This window comes from Muntiacus reevesi, chromosome 16 (genome assembly GCF_963930625.1).
Source record: "Muntiacus reevesi chromosome 16, mMunRee1.1, whole genome shotgun sequence".
Lineage (NCBI taxonomy): Eukaryota > Metazoa > Chordata > Mammalia > Artiodactyla > Cervidae > Muntiacus > Muntiacus reevesi.
In genome coordinates, this window is record NC_089264.1 from 3,932,147 (window position 1) to 3,953,884 (window position 21,738).

Here is a 21,738-nt window from a genome sequence, read left to right on the forward strand (position 1 = left end):
TCTTTGGAGTCCTCAACAGTTTATAAGAGCTTTGTAAAGGGGTCCTAGAGCCAAAAGTTCGAGAACTGTTGCTTGTAAACTAACTCCTACGGCGGTGAAACATATTTCTGTGAGGGATCCTTTCCAGGGGCGGTGAAAGAGTTCAGAATTTACCCTTGCTTCAAGTCAGGGCTCCACATACAAAGACTAAAACGGGTCTCAGGGCAGCAGCGGCGGTGTAGCTCGTCAGCGTCTCGGTCTCCCTGGAAACCACTCTTCTGAGGCCTCCTGAACCCCGCCCTCCTTTCCTCTCCGCCTCTCATTGGAGCGGGTTCAGTCAGTGGGCGGTCTGTCGGGAGGTGGGCGGGGCTTAATCCCTCCAGAGCCCACTCGCAGGAACGTCCTGACGTCACGCAGGACGCCGCTGCCCCGACGCTCCGCCTTTGCATCCCACAGAATCCGCTGTAGCTGGCGTTACCCCTCAACGGAGTCGCGAGCATTTTCCCCTGAGGCCTGGGATACCGCGCTCTTTGACCCACCTTGCCTGGCCCGGCGCTGTCCGCCGCGTCCGTGCCGCCGTCATGGATCTGAATCTAAATCGAGCGGATTATTTGCAGGTAATCCTGAGAGGTTGGGGCCGACTCTGCGCGAGGTGAGCCCCGCTCTAAGAGAGGATTCCATCCTTCCACTGCCGTTTGTTGCGGTCTGTGGGAGCCGAGCGGTGAAGGAGCGGGTGTGAGTGGAGCCCTCCAGACGCCGTCCACACAGACTTGTCCGCAGGGCCGGTCCACCGGCACTTGGGAAGAAGGAGAACCGCCGCCCCGCCCCGTGTGCCGGTGTCCTGCAGATGCTCCGAGTGTCCTGACGCGATCCCGGATTCCTCCCCAAGGCCCTTCTCCGCCCTTCTGTCTGTGGGGTTCAAACTCCTGACTCTCCTTCTTTACCCAGTCTCTTGTCCCCAGGGCCAGACACGTATTTCTTACTGTGAGCTGGACCTGGCGACCCGGATCGTAATAAAAGCAATGGTAGCCGTTTTCGAGGGTCTAGTTTATTCTCAGAGCTTACCTTTTGTACATATATTTTATTGTTGTTCGTCGCTCAGTCGTGTCAGACGTTTTGGGACCCCGTGCACTGCATGCAACACGCCAGGCTTCCCTGTCCTTCACTGTCTCCTGGAGCTTGCTCAAACCCATGTCTGTTGAGTAGGTGATGCCATCCAACCATCTCATCCTCAGTCATCCCCTTCTCCTGCCCTCAGTTTTTCCCAGCATCAGGGTCTTTTCCAGTGAGTAAGCTCTTAGCATCAGGTGGCCAAAGTATTGGAACTTCAGATATATTTTCCTTCACAAAAATTCTCAAAGTCGGTACGTGACGATCGAAGGGATTCAGAGAAGGTAATTTGCATAATAGCCCAACGGATGCGGTTCCTCTGTGAAACAAAGTCTCTGATACACCACCCTGCCTCTCAGTATTTCAGCCCTAGACTTTCCCTCTTCTCCATCCACTTTCCCAGTAATCCTCTTTTGGCTAATGGTACAAATGTTTGTCCTGCCACTTGAGACTTATGCCGGATACTTCCCACCTTAATATCTTCCATATACATCTGGTCAGCACATTTTGCTGTTTCTATCTCGAAAGTGTCTGCTGAATCTGTCACGTTTTCTCCCTCCATCTCTGTTATCCCCAGTTCAGTCCTCATCTCTTGGATAATGGAAATAGCCTCCATCGTCACCTCCCTCCAACCCATCCTTCACAACACTGGCTAGACTGATGTTTCAAAAATACAAATCTAAGTAGACGAGTTTAAACTTTAACACTATTCCATAGAATACAGAATAACAGGATAGATCTGTATGTACAATATGTAAATTCTTTCATGGTCTATTGTCTCAATTTCTCTCCCTTTGGTCCCATTCTCCTCCCCTAACCATGTCCAACTAGTGACATTTCTCTGCTGAGCAAGCCATGCTGTTTTCATCTTCTGTACCTTTTGTAAAATGATCTTCATCATCAGTTAGATTGGATGTCATTGTCATCAGCATGTTGGTGTCTTAGCAAAAATCTTCTCTGTTCCATTTTCAATAATCTATTTCTAAAGATTTTTCATTACAAACTCTTCTTTAACAGCTGTATGAAGTTGTAAAAAAAGGCTTCTAGATGTAATTTTTGTGTGTGAAGTACCTTACCAGTAATGTCACATAATTATGTTTGACTTGACAACTTTATAGCATGAATTTTACTGCTTTTGATTGTTTCCTATATTCTGACTTTTGTGGCATATTTCATTAGAAAATAAGTTCACTGCTGATAATAGTTATTTCATATCACTAATTGCAATTAAAAAACTAAGGCTTACTATGATTAGAATCTGCTGGTCCTTTTACTCTTTGAGGTATAACTTTAAATTAGTGTATCAGAAAGCATTCACTAGGCAACTGATGTGTTTCCTTAGGTGGGGGTGACCTCTCAGAAGACTATGAAGCTACTTCCTGCCTCAAAACATGCAGCCACACAAAAGGTAATGTAGAGACACTGATTCCGCCATATCTCTCTAGCTGTTACAGAGGAGAGGTTTATATGCCGTTCTTTATTGGTAAGTTTTTTTTTAATTTCAAAGCTAAAGTGGAAATGGATTTCTGTTAATTTGAACAGAGGTTGGAATACCAAGGGACACTTATATACAGTAATTTTCTTGTACATTATAAGTATCATGTACAATCAGCAAGTAGTATTAGCAAACTAGTTGAAAACTATGTTCCATTTTTCTGGGAATAATTTTCCCTGAGTGTACTTGTGCATACCAGATTGTATATGTGAAAAAAGAAATATAAAATACAATATGCTATAGAGAAAATACTTTTAAAAAACTTTGTCATATTTTTAAGAGTAATTTTTTTAACTTTATATTTAACTAACAATATTGATTATTTTTATAGAAATATTAATCCTGTAATTTCTGTAAGACAATATAATTTCTTAGTAGACTAATGGGATTCTTTAATAACTTCAAAATAAATGCAGTATTACCATATAATACATTTTATCAAGATAAATCAACAGATTTTTGATTATCATTTCTTGTATTCAACCTACTACAGAAACACTTTTCAAACTTTTTGGTCTTAGGACTCATTTATAGTATTTTTAAGATCACTTTATTAAGATCACTTTATTTATCAGTTTATTTTTTATTGAAATATAGTTGGTGTACAATATTACGTAAGTCACAGGTGTGCAATAAAGTGATTCATAATTTTTAAACATTATATTCCATCTATAGTTATTATAAAATATTGGCTCTGTTTTCTGTGTTACACTGTATATCCTTGTACCTAATTTTATACATACTGGTTTGTGTCTCTCAATCCCGACTCCTGTGTTGCCCTTCCTCCTTTCCTGTCCCCACTGGTAACCCCTGGTAGTTTGTTTTCTATATTTGTGACTCTGCTACTTTTTGTTATATTCACTAATTTGCTGAGTTTTCCAAATTCCACACACAAATGATATATGGTTTGTTTTTCTCTGTCTGACTTATTTCACTTAGCATAATGCCCTTTAAGTCCATCCATGTTGTTGCAAATGGGAAAATTTCATTCTTTTTTATGACTGAGTAGTATTCTTTATCCATTCATCTGTTAATGGACACTTATGTTGTTTCTATATCTTGGCAATGATAAACAGTGCCATGAACATTAGGGTGCATATATCTTTTTGAATTCATGTTTTTGGTTTTTTTTCAGATATATGCCTAGGAGTGGCATTTCTGGGTCATATAGTAGTTCTGTTTTTAGTTTTTTGAGAAAATTCAATATTGTTTTCTACAGTGACTGCACCAATTTATATTCCCACCAACAGAGTACAAGAGTTCCTTTTCTCCACATTTTTGTCAGCATTTGTTATTTATGTTATTTTTCATGATAGCCATTCTGACAGGTGTGAGGTGATATCTCGTTGTGGTTTTGATTTGTATTTCTCTGATAATTAGTGATGTTAAGCATCTTTTCATGTCCCTGTTGACTATTTGCATTTCCTCTTTGGAAAAATGTTTATTCAGGTCTTCTGCCCATTTTTTAATCAGGTTGTGTTTCTAATATTAAGTTGTATGAGCTGTTTATATATTTTGGATATTAACCCCTTATTACTCATATTATTTGCAAATACTTTCTCCCTTTCAATAGATGATTTTCTTTTCTTTTTTTCTATGGTTCCCTTTGCTGTGCAAAGCTTTTATTTAGGTAAATCAACTATATTCAATAAAAATTAAAAAAACTAAAAAAGCTTTTAAAAATATCAAATAGGTCTGTCACAAACTTATTTTGATAATGTTTTAAAAATTAATCTTACAACATTCTTATGCCCTGGTGATGGGGGAAAAGTCACCTCCTTGCCAAATCCATCTGTATTCTCTCGTTCTCTTTACCTTGTAGGAAACCAGCTACTTCTGTAACAACTCCCACGGGCTTCTCTTTGGCCCTTTCTTATAATTCTTTAGTGAATATTTTTTTGTAGGGCTGTCGTTACTAGGTTTTCTTATCTCTATTTTTTAAAATTATAATTTATATATTGTGGATCTTGTTTTCCCCATATAAGTTAATAAGGCATAATAACAGTAATTTTAGATTCTCTTCAATCTGTTACAGGTGGTTGTTGGGGATCATGATGGAGTAGTTATGTGCTTTGGCATGAAGAAGGGAGAAGCAGTGGTATGTGTATGTTTTGAATACTCCCAGGTTGAGCTTTTTCTAAAGCACAATGAAAAATGGGTTAAAGGAAGTAGTGATATGAAGTATGAGACTTCAGGCAGCATAAGAGTCATTTGCTAGCTGTTTGTAAAACATCTTTGACATTCTAAGGTGATATATTAGTTTTTTTCTGCTGTGTAACAAATTACCTCAAATTTAGGGGCTAACAATGAAACACATTTATCATCTCTCAGAGACAGGAATCCAGTCTCGAGGCCTCATGTGGCTGCAACATAGATGTTAGCCAGGCTCAATTTCTTTCTGCAGCTCAGGGTCCTATTCCATGCCCACATGGTTGTTTAAAGAATTCAGTTGTTTATTTTTATTGAACTGAGATCCCCACTTTATTGCTGTCTATAGGCCCAGGCCTGCTTTCATCATGTGAGGCCACCACACTTCCTGGCCGTGTGATCTTCTCACAGGCTCTGTCACAACATGATAACCTGCTTCTTCAGGCCAATGGGAAAGTCTGTCCAGTCTGCTAAGATAGAGTCTTACATAACACAGCGCAACCTGGATGTGACCATCGCATCATCTTTACCACTTAATACAGCCTCGTCAAGGAGTGATTATTACATTATCATGTATACAGACTGTAGTTTTAAAGTGATAGGTCTGAGATGTGAACACATATCTTCATTATACCTTATATGGAATTTGCAAAAAGATGAAGCTGGTAAAAACTATCAGAAACTCAGTGTTTCCATTATCCATATATTCTTCCAGATACTTTATTCTCTGTGTATAAAGGCATTGAGGGTGAAGGAAGAAACCAATGCCAATAATAAAATAGAAATTAATAATGCAAGTACTTCCAATTAGATATGAAGTTATACACTTGGGTTTTCAGTAAATTCTGTTTTCCTTTGTTTATACTACTAAAATTTGTAAAATTTGTAAAATTGTAAGGGAACCATGAGAAATTAGTTTTAAAAAGATGATTAAAATACTGGAGGAGGGAGCCGTTTCCTTCTCCAAGGGATCTTCCCAACCCAGGAATCAAACCCAGGTCTCCTGCGTTGCAGACAGATTCTTAGCCAGCTGAATCACCAGGGAAGCCCATAAAAAGATGATTAAAGTGTAAAAACATGTCTATTGGAACCAGATGGGGAGTCTCAGTAAAATGCAGATTCTCATTCAGCAGATCTGCAGTTGAGCCTGAGAGTCTGAATTTCTAATAAGGAAAGTGATGCTGTGCTGCTCTTAGTGAGCCCTACTTTGAGTTGTAAGAATTTAGATTTTAATGATGTTATTGAAATATGTGTGGGAATAAACATTATAATGTGTGAAGATATTTAGCAAAAAAATCCACAAGTTGATTGAAGTAAGCACATTTGTATCTACAAGTTTTCCTATATAGTAAAACTATAAACTTTTGTAAGTTTAAAATCACCACATTTTTTATGGTAAAGGAAAATATTTGCAATAAGTTTGTTTACTTAATTTTTTCCTTAACAATTTTTGCAGACAGTGTTCAAGACTTTACCTGGGCAGAAGATTGCAAGATTGGAACTAGGAGGGGTTCTTAACACACCCCAGGAGAAAATTTTTATTGCTGCAGGATCTGAAATTAGAGGCTTCACAAAGAGAGGAAAACAGTTCCTCTCTTTTGAAACAAACCTCACTGAAAGCATTAAAGCTATGTATGTTTATTCTCTCTTTATTTTTACATGTCCATTTACAATATTTTGGATAGGTGACAAACATCTGATTAAGTATCATATCTTAATAGGTTATCTAGGAAATAACTAAAAATACTTTTATGAGTCAGAAACTGAATTTGACCTGGAATCAATATATAATCAATTGGTTATTGAAATCTTTTCAGGACATATATAGTATTTATATTCAGTTATGATTCATAATCAAAGTATAAAAGAAGTGAAAAAACTCTCCAGATATTTACATTCAAATAAATATCCTTTTTATGATCACAGGTGATGATAGCTATCTAATGAAAATAATATACTAGTATATAATTTTTGTCAAATATTTTACCTCCCCCAATGAAAACTTGATTCATTCTGAGAATTAGAATACAGTTATGATTATATAAATTTTATTAAATATAATTTTAAATGAACTTATTTCTTTTTTCAAGTTAAAATTCTAATGAAATCATTTTTTTCCACTGTTTATTATTTAGTTTCACGTAGATTCAGTTTAGATAGCCTTATTCTATTTAGTGTGGTAGTAAGAAAGATATGGAGTAGGAAATGGCAACTCACTCACTCATTCCAGTATTTTTGCATGGAAAGTTCCATGGACAGAATAGCCTAGTGGGATTGCACAGAGTCAGACACAACTGAATGACTGATCATGCAAGAAAGGTAACTGTAGAGTTAAAGCTACCTGAGTTGCAGTCCAATCTACTATCTACTGTGCGTTTAGGCAAGTTACTTCACATTTTATTAATATTATTCCTCTTAAAAAGGGATAATTGTATAAACTAGGAATCTTTGTTCCTAGTTTATAGAGTTATGAGGATTGAGCTAATATATTTAAGTCACTTAGGACAGTGCTTGGCACATGGCACACATTAAAAAGAAACCTACTTTTTGATATATTGATTGTCTTCAGGTATAGACAGGTAAATTACCGTTATCACGTCTTTGTTTACAGTTTTTCTGAACTCAATTTTTGAGAAGCTCGAGGCCTTAAGAGCCTCATTTTCAGCTTTCAAAATCATGGCTATACCAAAAGGCTAGAAATTAAGTATGGGAAATGAAAACAAACTGTGTTCTCTGAGTCTATGATAAAATGATAGTAAACTGTAAATAAATAAACTTTTGTTTTCATCTCTGAGAATAATTCAGGAGTTTCTTATGCTTATTTTTTAAAATGTGGATGTCTTAAATTACTTTTCATACTCTCAGGCACATATCTGGCTCAGACCTTTTTCTCAGTGCAAGTTACATCTATAACCATTATTGTGACTGCAAAGACCAACATTATTACCTTTCTGGGGACAAAATCAATGATGTCATCTGCCTTCCAGTGGAAAGACTCCTTCGTGAAGTGCCGGTGTTGGCCTGCCAGGACAGAGTACTCCGGGTTTTACAGGTTACTATTGTTTGCTTTTTTATAGTTTTTCATAATTTAGGCTTGTAAATATTGATGAACAATGTATAATTGAGATAAATTACTTTAGTGACCACTACCACTTTAAATATCTTAAAATTATATCTGAAAATTTTTTTAATGTTTTACTTGACTGTTTTTTTTTTACTTGAGGCAAGTGTGTTGAAATCTTTAGCAAGTTTTTAGAGAGGCATATATGGAAAAAAGGACACTTTGGTCCCCTTCACCCCATACATGATATCTGAGTTAGTTCAATTAGAATGTAGTACCTTTGCTACATTTACTTCCCCGCTTTTTTTTTTTTTTTTTTTTTTTCCGTCTATCACCCTCAGTTCAGGTCAGTCTCTCAGTCGTGTATGATTCTTTGTGATCCCATGGACTGCAGCACACCAGGCTTCCCTGTCCATCACCAACTCCCGGAGCTTGCTCAAACTCATGTCCATCAAATCTGATGCCATCCAACCATCTCATCTTCTGTCGTCCCCTTCTTCTCCTGCCTTCAATCTTGCCCAGTGTCAGGGTTTTGTCTAATGAATCAGTTCTTTACATCAGGTGGTCAAAGTATTGGAGTTTCAGTTTCAGCAGCAGTCCTTCCAATGAATATTCAGTACTGATTTCCTTTAGGATGGACTGGTTGGATCTCCTTGCAGTCCAAGGGACTCTCAAGCGTCTTCTCCAACACCACAGTTCGAAAGCATCAGTTCTTTAGCACTCAGCTTTCTTTATAGTCCGACTCTCACATCCATACATGACCCCTGGAAAACCATAGCTTTGACTAGATGGACCTTTGTCGACAAAGTAATGTCTTTGCTTTTTATATGCTGTCTAGGTTGGTCATAGCTGCAGTCACCATCTGCAGTGATTTTGGAGCCCAAAAAATTAAAGTCAGCCACTGTTTCCACTGTTTCCCCATCTGTTTGCCGTGAAGTGATGGGACCGGATGCCACGATCTTAGTTTTCTGAATGTTTCTATCACCCTCTCCTCTCCCCGAAAATCAAACTAAAAAAGGAAGTTGGGTTGGGGAGAAGGTGTTAGGCTTTAACAAGGGAGAGTTGAGATCAAGATTGTATCATCTGAGTTTATCCAGCATTTATGACAGTATGTTGAACAGAATAAGCCCTCAGTAAATATTTGAAAAGTCATTTATTATCTTTATATTCCTATTAAAAACTGTGATTGGCTAAAGCAACTGTTTAAGGCCATTGTTATTAATAACACTAGTTACAACTGTCTTCTTGAAAGTGACTTTTTTTTTTGACCCTGCTGTGCAGCTTGTGGGGTGTTAGTTCCCTAATCAAGGATTGAACTCAGACCCTTGGCAGTGAAATGTGCAATGTGCTAACCACTGGACCACCAAAGAATTCTGAAAGTGACTTTCAATAAAATAGACACACTCTCTCTCACACACATACATACACACACCCAGGACCCATAAAACAAAGTTTAAATGTAAATGACAAAAATGTAATGAAAGTTTAAACATAAATATAATGGATGAATTAATTGGATCAAAATTTAGGATGATGATAGTGCAATTGAACAAAAAGTCTAGCTATTTATTCTGTACTACCAGATGGCCATTTCTCAGCATCAGCCCCTCTTTTTTAAAATTAACTTTTATTGATGTTTATTTGCTTTACGACGTTGTACTAGTTTCTGCTGTACAGAAATGAATCAGCTCTATGTTTAGACATCAGTTCTTTTTTTTTTTTCCCTATGGGTAATTAAAGTAATGTTCAAGGTTCTCTCTAGGAGCATGAATGATTGGTCTTTCCCCTAGCCTATGCTCCCAAATATGAGTTGTTTGAGTAAGGCTTTTAATAGGAGCTGACTCACATCCATTTAGAAATTGATGACTGAATTCTAGGATTCTGCTTTGTTTAACCAGTGATCCATGTGCTTACTGTGGAAAGTAAAAAGCTGAAGTCTTTCCTTCAACCTGCACACTTTTTCCCTACTCCCCCTCTGCCTCTGTATGCAATCCATTACCCCAAAGGTAGCCTTTTTAAAACAGTTTGTGTTTATATAGTTAGATACAGATATCTGTGAATAGTTAATGTTATTTTAAATAAAGTATAAAGCATATGACTCATATATTCTATATGTATTTAAAATATTTAAACAAAATGGTGTGTCAGATTTACTGTAATTTTGCAAATGTTTCTTCATTGAGAGATTTGTCGTATTTTTTCTATGTGGATTTAATACTTCTACCTCATTCTTTAACAGCTTCACAAATACTATGCACCAAATTAAAGCATTAATAAGTGACAAAATTGAAAAAAAGACAGAATTTAACTTGTTTTCTTATCTAAATAGCAGGGCATTCTGCCTTTTCCTAGAGTGGGTTTTGGAGATACACAAAGGCAAGGCCAGAATTTTCCTTAGGAAGTAACTTTGAGTCTGTTTGAATGTGCCCCAAGTTAGAGCAGAAGAGAAAGCTTGTTCCTAGAAAGTTTTGATAGGGAAATTTACCAGTGTCAAGTTTTCATGCAAAGTACATAAAGTGAAAATTATTCAAAGTGGAGAATACTTGAAATACTTATTTCCTTGCTCTCTTTATATATTTATATAAAACGAGTCAACATGTAAAGTCGCTAACAAGTAAAAGTTAATATTCACAATCTAGTTTTTTTCAATAGTTTTATTCTAGAGTTCTTTATGTGAATATTGATGTTATCTATGAATCCTTTTATTATCAATATTTTCAATTTGTATTCTGTTTTAGTTTTAAAATACTTGTTCTCCTTCAGGGATCTGATGTGATGTATGAAATTGAAGTTCCTGGCCCACCTACTGTTTTAGCCCTACACAATGGAAATGGCGGTAATCAGGGTTTGATTTTTGACAATCAAATGAGGGAGTGAGTTATGTTATTTAAGTTTAGATGTTTCAGGGTTTTAATCATTTAACTATATATTAAGTGAAAACGGGAAACTGTAAAAAGAACTTGAACTGAAATAGAGAAAGTTGTCTTCTAACTTACCAGTAGCTAACCGTAATGAGTCACTGAACTTTACTTTTCAGTTTCCTCATCTTAAAATTAGTTAATGAGGAAACCATCTCTTATGGTTATAAAATTCTGTGAATGTATAACCATCTTTCTAAAATAAATAAATTAATTAAAATCTGTCTTTTCATAATATTTTAAATGAGATTTTTATATGGAATCCAATATATATGAAAGTATTTTAATTTTAAAGGAATAGTGTGAGCTGTGAGATAACCGTAATATGTTGACTTTAATTGTAACTAGGTGACTCTGGAGAAGACCTTTTGTTTGGAACGTCAGATGGAAAACTTGGGCTTATTCAGATTACTACAACCAAACCAATCCACAAGTGGGAAATTCGAAATGAGAAAAAGCGGGGAGGTATGTTTTTTATGTAACTCAGATTCTGAATTTTAGTGATTATTGAATAGAATATCCTGGGAATTCCCTGGCAGTCCAGTGGTTAGGACTTCACACTTTCACTTCCAAGAGCACGAGTTTGATCCCGGTCGGAGAACTAAGACCTTGCCTGTTGCGTGGTGCTTGGCCCCAAACAGATAGATAAATAGATCAACCTGCATTGCATAGTTCATCCTGCTTTCTTTATTCGTAAGGTAGAGCAGACCTAGCAATTTACAGAGCCACCACATGTTTATTTACTTTTGTATATTTAGCAGGTCTATCAGTTCTGCTGTAATTTTTTAAAGTAAGATGTACTAATGGGGCTTCCCAGGTGGCTCAGTGGTAAAGGATCCACCTGCCAGTGCAGGAAACATAAGAGATACCGATTCACTCTGTGGATCAGGATGATCCCCTGGAGTAGGATGTGGCAACCCACTCGAGTATTCTTGCCTGGACAGTCCCATGGACAGAGGAGCCCGGTGGGCTACAGTCCAAGGGGTTGGAAAGAGTCAGGCATAAGTCAACTACTGAGCACACACAGGATATACTAACAGTAATTTGGGATGGGTAGGCTTTTATGGGCTGTTTATCTATAACATTAATCTCTGCTCAAATCCAGTTTTCATTGTTTGCTGTAGGGAATTAATTGGAATTTGGGAGTACTTGGTATGAGTCAAAGAAGTACAATGAGATCAGAGAATATTCCTTTTTTTCTAAGGAATTTATACCTTTCTAAGGGAATTTTTATCTGACTTGGTAAATTTGGATGGCTATTTATAAATACAGCATGAAATCTGATTGATGAGAAAATGTTAACAATGTTAACAATGCAAAACATTTAAGGGAAAAGAATGTCTGGGAAGAGGAAAAAATAAAGGCAGAGAACTTGAGGCAGAGGTAAATTCAATTCATTTGAGGAGCAGAAGGAAGACCAGTGTGGCTAAATATGGCATGAAATGAAGTCAGAGGTAGGCTAAGGCCAAGTCATATAGGTCCTTGGGAGCCTTGTTAAAGAGTTTGAATTTTAGTCTAGGTGCAGTGGGGAAAACTGTAAGTGGGAATATGATGTGATCTAATTTACCAAAACTCAAACAAAAACACTCCATAGAGAGTGGATTTGCCTGGAAGCAGGTCAAAATTAGACATAGGGAATTGAATTAGGAAGTTATTGCTATAGTTGTAATTTACTGGGTTTTTTTTCCCCCTACTCTGATAGATAGATTTTTTTCATTCATAGTTAGTATATTTGACAGCAATATCAGTATTACTGCTAATTTATCACTTACCTTTTTTTAAAGGTATTTTGTGTGTTGACAGCTTTGACATTGTGGGTGATGGGGTTAAAGATTTACTTGTTGGAAGAGATGATGGAATGGTGGAAGTATATAGTTTTGATAATGCCAATGAGCCTGTTCTACGATTTGATCATGTAAGTTCATTTTTAAGAAGACTATCTATGTTTATCATTCATCAAACAATTATAGAAATGGCTAACAGTTTGTGTTTTATTAAATGATTATGTTAAAGTCTTGTGTTTGGCTTAAAATATTGCTGCTTTGATATTATCAAAATCTTGTCTAGACTGCTCTTATGTTTGAATAATAGATATTGCCCTCAAGCTGAACAATGAATTACTTTTTCATTTGATTTCTAAATATTCTATATCTAAAGTATTAAATATTTTACCTTAGTTTCTTTCATGCATAATGTATTATAGGAGTAACATTTATATGTTTGGGTAACATAAATGAGATTGTGTTGTTTTAAAGTAATAAGGTTTGGAGAAAAAACTTTATATTGTTCAGATGATATAAAAAATATCCTTAAACAGAGAGGGCAATTTCACTTTTAGTCACCCAAGACCCACTGTATAAGAAGAAATACTAGATAAGAGTAATTTTTAGCTTACAAATTTTAAGCATAATTAGGCTTCTTTATCCCAAGGTATGGAGTCACATGGAGATGCATTCTTGCATAAACTGAATCTTTCATTGTTCATAAAGTGGTATTCTTCTGTCTGTTCTCCTGTCCAGGATTTCCCTCTTCTGCCTCACGTGTGATGTGTTGTTTAAGAACAACAAAAAGCCACAACTCAGTATCAACTTTTCTTTCTTTGTCTAGTTTCTCTAATTGTGATAGAAGTTCTCCCAGTACCTCCTTTCATTGCTTGTCAGTAAATATAGATGTTTTGGTGCACAGATAAAGTATAGTATTATATAGATAACATGGGGATAAAAACATTATACAACATATTTTCTAGATATATTTCATATTCATCTTACTTTGGTATAAAAAGTCACCTTGATAATGATGCAAATAATAGTTTAGGCTTAAAAGTACATAATAATCCTGTGTTGGGGATCTCTTGGTTTTCTCATTAACCCCTGGGAAACTTTCCTATTTAGACCCCAAGTCTCCTCTTTGACTTCTTTTCCAAATGCCAGTAATGACATAGCATGTGTCCCCTCTGCCAGGTGTGGCACTAAAAGACAAGAATGTCTTTCAAGTCTTTCTTCTGTTTGATGATAGAGGTACTGCTTTCACATTATGTTAAGGCTGCAAATTTGTTGTCTCATCTTCATTCATGATGTCACTCACTTTGTTGTCTTTCTAATCAGAAGTCCTCTTTTCTGACACAGTCTGGATTGACAGTTGGTTAATCAAAAAAGTTAAGGAGCAGATCATAAAAAGATAATATACGCATACCTTAAACACTGCATTTAAAAATATATTTTTTAATTAATTTATTTTTGGCTGCACTGGGTCTTCGTCGCCATATGCAGGCTTTCTCCAGTTGCAGTGAGTAGGGCTGCTCTCTAGTTGGGGCGCGTGGGCTTCTCCCTGTGGTGGCTTCCCTGGTTGCAAAGCATGGGCTCTAAGTGTGTAGGCTTCAGTAGTTGTGGCGTGTGGGCTCGGGGATTGTGGCTCAAGGGCTTAGTTGCGCCACACCATGTGGAGTCCTCCTGGGGCAGGGATCGAACCTGTGTCCCCTGCATTGGCAGGTAGACTCACAGCCACCGGACCACCTGGGGAATCCTAAACATCACATTTTAACTTAAACTTATAAATATATATTTACTCACCAATATTTTGCACCGTGACCATGGTCTTTTTTTGTGAATTCCCCTAATTAGCATTCTGTGTTGTTACTTAGATAAGCCATGTCTATACTATGTTGCCTAGGATCTCTTGTTTTATGATGTGTGACTGGTTTTACAAAATATAAGTTGAATTAACTAATTCTGCAACTCTAGTACTTTTATAAAAAGATGCTTGAAGTACATAAAGTAAATGAATTTCATTAAAATGTTGTATTGGCAAAAAAATGTAGAAATTACAGTTTTTTTTTTAATTTTTTAACTTTTACTGAGTACATTAGGTTAAATAAGGTACTTCTAAGTGAGGAGAGAGTAAGTTATAATTACTAGTCACTTGAGGGGGTTTCCCTGTTGATCCAATGGTTAAGAACCCGCCTGCTAATGCAGGGGACATGTGTTCAATCCCTGCTCCCGGAAGATGTCACATGCCTTGGAGCAGCTAAGCCCATGAGCCGCAGCAGCTGAAGCCCATGTACCTCCAGCCTGTGCTCCACAACAAGGGGAGCCACCGCAGGGAGAAGCCCCCGCACGCCTGCAAAGGGTGGCCCCCACTCTCCGCAATTAGAGACAGCCCACAAACAGCAATAAAGACCCAGCGCAACCAAAAATAAATAGATAAAAGAAGAGAAGAAAGGGAGGGAGGGAGGGTGGGAGGCAGAGAAGAAAGGAAGATGGCTAAAAACAGTAACATAATGAAATAATAAGAACATAGTTCTTATAATATTGGTGATAAGAGAATTTCCTGAACAAGATTAAAAAAAACTTCAGAAGTCAGAAAGCAAAGACTAAAAGTTAAGTAATTTAAATATAGTAGTGATTAAAATCTGAAAGTTAAAAAATGTACACAGGAATGGATGCAGTTTTGTTTTTTTCAGAATTAACTTCAGCAGGAACATGAACAAACAAGTTCAAAGAATTCTAGTGTATATTAGGTACACTGGGACGCTCATTAAAAATCCACTTATACCAAAGACTTCCCTGGCAGTCCAGTAGTTAGGACTCTATGCTTCTGTTGTAGGGGGCATGGGTTCAATCTCTGGTAGGGGAACTAAGGTCCTGCAAGCCATGCAGCATGGCCAAAGGAAAAAAATGCACTTATGAACCTAACTTTATGCAAATATTTAATCAAACCTCTGTTACTTGAATCCCTCAGGTAGTTAGCTCAGGAACAGCTAAGATAGTCTGATTTGCGGAATAGCTCAGTGGTTTGCCTTCTACATTTTTGTTGCTAGTGTCCATTCCCTCTACCTTCTCCTTTAGAACAATGGTTTTGGGCTTTGCCTAGTAAGAGTTACCTAGCAGAGCTGCTGGTCAAACCCATTAGAGGGTTGCCAGCCCATTTTTTTTCTTAATGAAAGAGACTAGATTAGAATATATCAGAGTACAATACAGAGTACAATACTTAAGCCTTGTAAGTTATTTCTGTTGTTGTGCAGTATAAAACTTATTGATTACTTTTCAAATAACTTGGAAGCCACTGACCTAGAGTGTTTGTTAAAAACATAGATTCCTGGTTGACTCATCCAAGTAATTATTGTCAGACAAGTTTGGGAAGTATTGCTTTAAAGAGATATAAACTCCTGAAAAACATGGTTTCTCTCCATAATAGCAAATTCCCTAAAGGTCCCATGTTAGCTATCATTTTCTTTATTCTAAAAAGCTACTTGGAGAAAACACATGAGAGGTGGTCTGTAGAATTCAGATAATAAACTAAATGTGTTAAGAGTTTTGCTTCTGTAATGTGTTTTAAAAAAGAACTTCCTCTTATAAATATATGATCTTTGCTTATTGATGACACACACAGGAGTGGGGTGGCACACACAGGAGTCATTCTTAGTCTCCTTTCCTCATATTAGAAACACTGGAGTTTCTGGCCACCTTTCCAATCTCAGTGTCTTAATAAGTATTCAGTAAAATTATATTGAATGTTGGGAGATAGGAAAATAAGTTTTGTAGCTTATTTAACTTTGTGAAATTTTATTGATGACGTGCTTGATCTTAAATTCATTGTAGACGTTGTCTGAGAGTGTCACATCAATCCAGGGTGGTTGTGTAGGGAAAGATGGCTATGACGAAATCGTGGTATCCACATACTCAGGTAAAGCAAATGGAAATGGTAATAGCTCATTGAAAGAATCAATAAAAAAAAATATAAATTTGATAAATTGCTTTTGAAAAAAACATAAATTTGATAAATTTCTTTTGATTATTTTTTTAAAAGTTTTTTAGTAAGTAACTCTTACCTCTAGCATTAAAAGTTTTATTGGTTAAAAATAAGAAAGAAAGGAGTATTATTGATTTATAAAATAATTTCTTTATTAATGCTTTTTAAAAGTGTTGAGTATATCTCTAGTATCTTTGAAAATTGAATGATATCCTTTGACTTAAAAATTATTATTTACTGAAATTTAGTTTGTTTTGTTACTATGTACATTTCTTATAAAACTTACTGTCTTCTGAGTTGGTCATTTTTGTATTTTCACAATAGTTATATGAGATTTTAACTTTCCATGAAAGTAATTTTTGAAAGGCAACTCATACTCATCAGCTCCTTTTTGCATCTGCTAGACTATGTTGACTTATATCATCCTTGAAAACTAAAGTTATAAATTAAGAAGTAAAGGATTTCTTTAATCGCAGTATTGCAGCATTTCAAGCAAAGCAAAAATGGTATCTGAAATAATTTCTTTATACTTTGAATATCTTCCAGCTTGATTTCTTTTGTATTTTGTTTTGTTTTGTGTATGCTTTTTCGAAAAAGAATAAGTCCAAAACTAAATGAGGTTGATGTTGGTGGACAAAGGGGCATGTATTTTGGGTTTAACACCGGCAGCACTTAATGGTACATGATTTAATTCATCTCTGCAGGCTGGGTTACAGGTCTGACAACACAGCCCGTTCATAAGGAAAGTGGACCAGGAGAAGAATTAAAAATTAATCAGGAGATGCAGAATAAAATTTCTTCTTTACGGTAATTTTGGATTTTGGTTTGCCTTTTTTTTTTCATTTCATGAAGTATGTGATTATTGTTTTTTTCTTACTTATTGGTACCATATATTTTACTGGAAGAAATTATATAATTAATTAGTTTATCACCTTTTTAAGTGAAAGTTTATCAGTTTGAGAACATTAGCAGTAAGTGCTGACTAATATTTGGAGTTAGAAATACACTTTTTATGTGTTTTTTTCTATGTTGATTTTTTCTTAGATTCTTGATCTTAGAGAAAACAAAACAAAATACAATCTAGATTCTTAGATCAAGAATCTAAGAAAAATCTAAGAATATGTTTTTGCATTTGTCTACTATAGAGTGTTTTTTTTATAGACATTAGAAAGTAGCCAATATAGATGGATCTATTCCTCATTAATTCTAATATTCACTGCTATTGTGGACCTTTCTAAATCTATAGCTTTGGCTTATAAGTTTTCTTGCTGGAAATGAGTAATGTTGACTCCTTTAGACATAAGGATTGCTTTCACGGCCTGTTCAGTTTGACAAGTCCTATGAAAAGGGGCTCAAAGAAAATTGCTTCATTCAGTGAAGAAGTAGGAGTTGCTGAAACTTTTAATGATTATTCTCCTTACTTCAACCCTTGCCAACTTCTTGAGGGAGTGAACGCCAATCTTTTTTTGGTGGTAGTTGCTACAGAAGTTTTTGAGGCAACAAAATGCCACAAGTACTAGTTCACTAAAGCTACACCACCAGTTCACCACAAACCTGTTCACCAGAGTCACTAGGAGAGAAAGCTCTAATGTTCTGCAGTAAGGATACCAAGTAGAGTTAATGAATTGCTATCTTATGCCCTCAGTACTATACCTTATATTTATAACAGAGTCAACCCCTTCCTGATTTCACTGGAATGTATGCTTATGAGAAGGTTATGTCTGTTTTGTTCATAGAGTCACTCAGTAAATATCTCTTCCAAGATCCTTCCCAGACTTTCCCCCTAAACTTGGGGTAGCTAAACCTCATGTTGTTCTCTCCCAGTTACTATTTGCTTCGTTTGCATTTGGCCTTTCCGTTTAACTGGAGCAACTCAAAGCAGTCACAGTTCAGTCTCCAACACTTGTAGAACTTCAGCTGGCTCATGATTATCATTGATACTCTGCAGTCTATGTTGTCTGTCTACTCTAATGTTTTTCTGAAAGGTACATGTTTATTGATTTCACACATTTTGTTTCTTCTCATTAAATCTAAGATATTCTACCCCTGAACAATCAGTTTGTCTTCTGATTAGTACTACATGTAACTGAAACCAGACTCATGTGTATTTACAGCTTGCCTTGATTCTTACAACTCTTTATTAATATTGCTGGTATGGGGCTGAGAAGATATTTTAGTTTTTAGATTATAGATAAATAATATGGAACCAGTTGGTCAGTGATAGGCAAAAATTTTGTTTCTATTTGTGTTATAGTTCAAATGCAACCAATTAAAAAATCCATTCTGCAGAAGTAAATGTCTGTCAAATTTTTGTGAACATTCTGAAGACCTCAAATAGTATATAGGTGACAAAGTTCTATATTTTCCTCTAGGACTGAATTGGAACAACTGCAGTATAAAGTGCTACAGGAGAGAGAGAAATATCAACAGTCTTCTCAGTCAAGCGAAGCAAAATCAGCAGTACCTTCATTTAGTGTAAATGACAAGTTTACATTAAATAAAGATGATGCCAGCTACAGCCTTATCTTAGAGGTGCAGACAGCGATAGATAATGTCTTAATACAGGTAAGTAAAATGCATAATTACTTTGTTTTATGACTGGATCTATTTTAGTGTCCACTAATTATTTTGGACACTTTTAGTTTTAGACAGTGATTTTAAACATTTATCTTAATCTTCCATTAGATAATCAGTTTTCTTATAGATTATTTAAATTATATCTTTACTTTCACCCTATACATATTAAACAAAAGGCCAGTGAACTTAAGTTTCAGAAAGATTCAGGAAGGACATTTAGGATTTTTTTCTTTGGATAGCCTTTAGGAAAATTTTAACAAAGATGTGATTTGTAAAACTTCAGTATTTAATATCCTGAATAGGATCTTTAAGTTCCAAATACTAAAATAAGAGTTTACAGTACAGACTGCTCATTAACTTTCAGTTTCCAGATGGATCAATAGGCAAAGCAGATGATTTCGAAGGGTGAAACCTAGAGATAATAATCTATAGCACCATTTTTCAATATATTTAATTATTCTTTTCTTAAACTAGAAGATAGAGAGTGGAAAGGGATGATAGTAGGATGAAGGGAAAATAAGAGTAAAGAGGAAGAAGAAGACAAAGTTTGAAAAGATATGGGGTAGAGGGAGGATTATTAATTAAAACTTATAGGCAGAAATTTCTCTTAAGTAATGTTAGCTCAGGGACTGCTACACTGAGCAACTCTAGGTGCCTCATTTATACAGAGCACAGTGCAGACTCATTGTCCTGGAAGCTACCTCTCCAGAGTAGATTAAAAATCACCTTCTTTCTGTGTTACAGGTGAAATAAAAAATTATAAAAATGGACTGGTATAAATAAGCATTGGCTTCCCAGGTGGCACTAGTGGTAAAGAACCCGCCTGCCGGTGCAAGAGATATAAGAGACTCGGGTTCAATCCCTGGGTCGGGAAGATCCTCTGTAGAAGGGCATGGCAACCCACTCCAGGATTCTTGCCTGGAGAATCCCAGGGACAGAGGAGCCTGGCGGGATACAGTCCATGGGGTCGCAAAGAGTCAGACATGACTGAAGCGACTTATCATGCAAGCATGCATAATAAACATGACCATATGTAGCCCATGGTAGCATTTTTAGCACTGACAGAAAGGTCTAAGAAGACTATACTTGAAAAAGAGCAGTGAGAGATTAAATTCTGTAATCTCTGATTAGTCCAAATTAAAAAAATAAGTCATAATATGACCTTTATTCATATTATATTTATTTTCTAGAAGTACATATTATCAAATATAAGTTAAGAGAGTTCATACTTTCATATTTAGAGATTAACATAAACTAGAACCAAAGAGAACTGTAAGAGAAAATATGCATTGGAAAATTTCTAGTTTTCTGCCTGAACCTTTCTTTTTCTTTTAATATTGATTGTAGAGTGACGTTCCAATAGATTTACTTGATGTGGATAAAAATTCTGCTGTTGTCAGCTTTAGCAGCTGTGATTCTGAGGTGAGTAAAAAATATAAAGAATTCTTTAGATGCTTTCATTTTCATTATGCCATTTTGCATAAAACCTGTAAATGCTATTAGGGTCAATGTTCCTTCAATATTTCCTTCCATAACCTTTCCCTCAAAATCTGTTTGTATTCTCTTTCTCTGTATTCAGATAATCCAGAAACTGGAGTGTTCTTTTAAATTCTTTCCTTTTTCTGATCTGTTTAATCCAAGTATAGTGGATCCCTCCCTCTTTTCTGCTGGAGATAGTGTGCATTCTAAAAGCCCCAGTGGATGCCTGAAATTACAAATATATGGAACCCTTGAATGCTGCCACTGCTGCTGCTGCTGCTAAGTCGCTTCAGTCGTGTCCGACTCTGTGCGACCCCACAGATGGCAGCCTACCAGGCTCCTCTGTCCCTGGGATTCTCCAGGCAAGAATACTGGAGTGGGGTGCCATTGCCTTCTCCGACCCTTGAATAATACTGTGTTTCTTTCAGTATCACTACTTTTGTACTTTGGAGCTATTAAGTAAAACATGGGTTACATGAACACAACATGTCATCTGATAACAGAGATGGTTACTAAGTGACTAAGGGGCAGGTAGCATATACAACATGAATATGCTGGATAAAGGACTGATTCATGTCCCAGATGAGATGGAGTGGGATATTACAAGTTCTCATCACACTACTCAGAATGGTGTGTGATTCTGTAAGCAAAACTTATGAGTTGCTTATTTCTGGCATTTTCTGTTTAATATCTTCAGACTGCAGTTGACCATGGGTAGCTGAAGCCCCAAAAAGCAAAACCACAGATAAGGGGGAGACTACTGTAGTCACTGATTTCCGTCAGTTCCCCCTCCTGCTCTTCGCTGTCTGCTTTGCTCCATTTCCCCTTCTGTTAACCTTCCAGCTCTCACCACGCTTGCTTGAACTACTCATCTCCAGTTTCTCTGCCTTTAGTACTGCCTCTCAATCACAGGAGGTGCTGTGCACTGCCATCTGAAAGGCCTTCCTAAAGCACAAACATCACTGTGTCATTTCTTTTCTCAAAACCTTTTAAAACCTTTCCTGAGCTGCATGTAAGTCTAGATCTCTCACTGCAGCATAAAAAACTTTCCATAATTCAGCTCTTGATTACAACTCCAACTTAATCTCTCACCAGCTGCTACCTTCCCTCCCATGCACATGATTTCTGCCAAACTGAAGTTCCTAAAATTTCTTCAAAATGCTATATAGTTTCACACATTCCTATAGTTAAACACGATCTGTTCCATCTGCCTGCCTTTCTGC

The 21,738-nt window shown here is 36.4% G+C and overlaps 1 protein-coding gene across 2 annotated transcripts in view; it reads left to right on the forward strand.

Annotated features, from left to right (window-relative positions):
- The first annotated feature begins 410 nt into the window (after positions 1 to 410).
- The window catches only part of BBS7 (Bardet-Biedl syndrome 7), a 35,153-nt gene continuing 13,825 nt past the window's right edge, over positions 411 to 21,738 (forward strand). For both annotated transcript variants that reach the window (XM_065907101.1, XM_065907100.1), the window contains exons 1-12: positions 411 to 596; positions 2,432 to 2,497; positions 4,620 to 4,682; positions 6,189 to 6,364; positions 7,598 to 7,784; positions 10,557 to 10,629; positions 11,060 to 11,176; positions 12,496 to 12,626; positions 16,309 to 16,393; positions 17,164 to 17,266; positions 18,832 to 19,024; positions 20,384 to 20,458. In XM_065907101.1, coding sequence (XP_065763173.1) covers positions 561 to 596; positions 2,432 to 2,497; positions 4,620 to 4,682; positions 6,189 to 6,364; positions 7,598 to 7,784; positions 10,557 to 10,629; positions 11,060 to 11,176; positions 12,496 to 12,626; positions 16,309 to 16,393; positions 17,164 to 17,266; positions 18,832 to 19,024; positions 20,384 to 20,458 — 1,305 coding nt within the window. In that variant the 5' untranslated portion in view covers positions 411 to 560. The remainder of the gene's footprint in view (positions 597 to 2,431; positions 2,498 to 4,619; positions 4,683 to 6,188; positions 6,365 to 7,597; positions 7,785 to 10,556; positions 10,630 to 11,059; positions 11,177 to 12,495; positions 12,627 to 16,308; positions 16,394 to 17,163; positions 17,267 to 18,831; positions 19,025 to 20,383; positions 20,459 to 21,738) is intronic.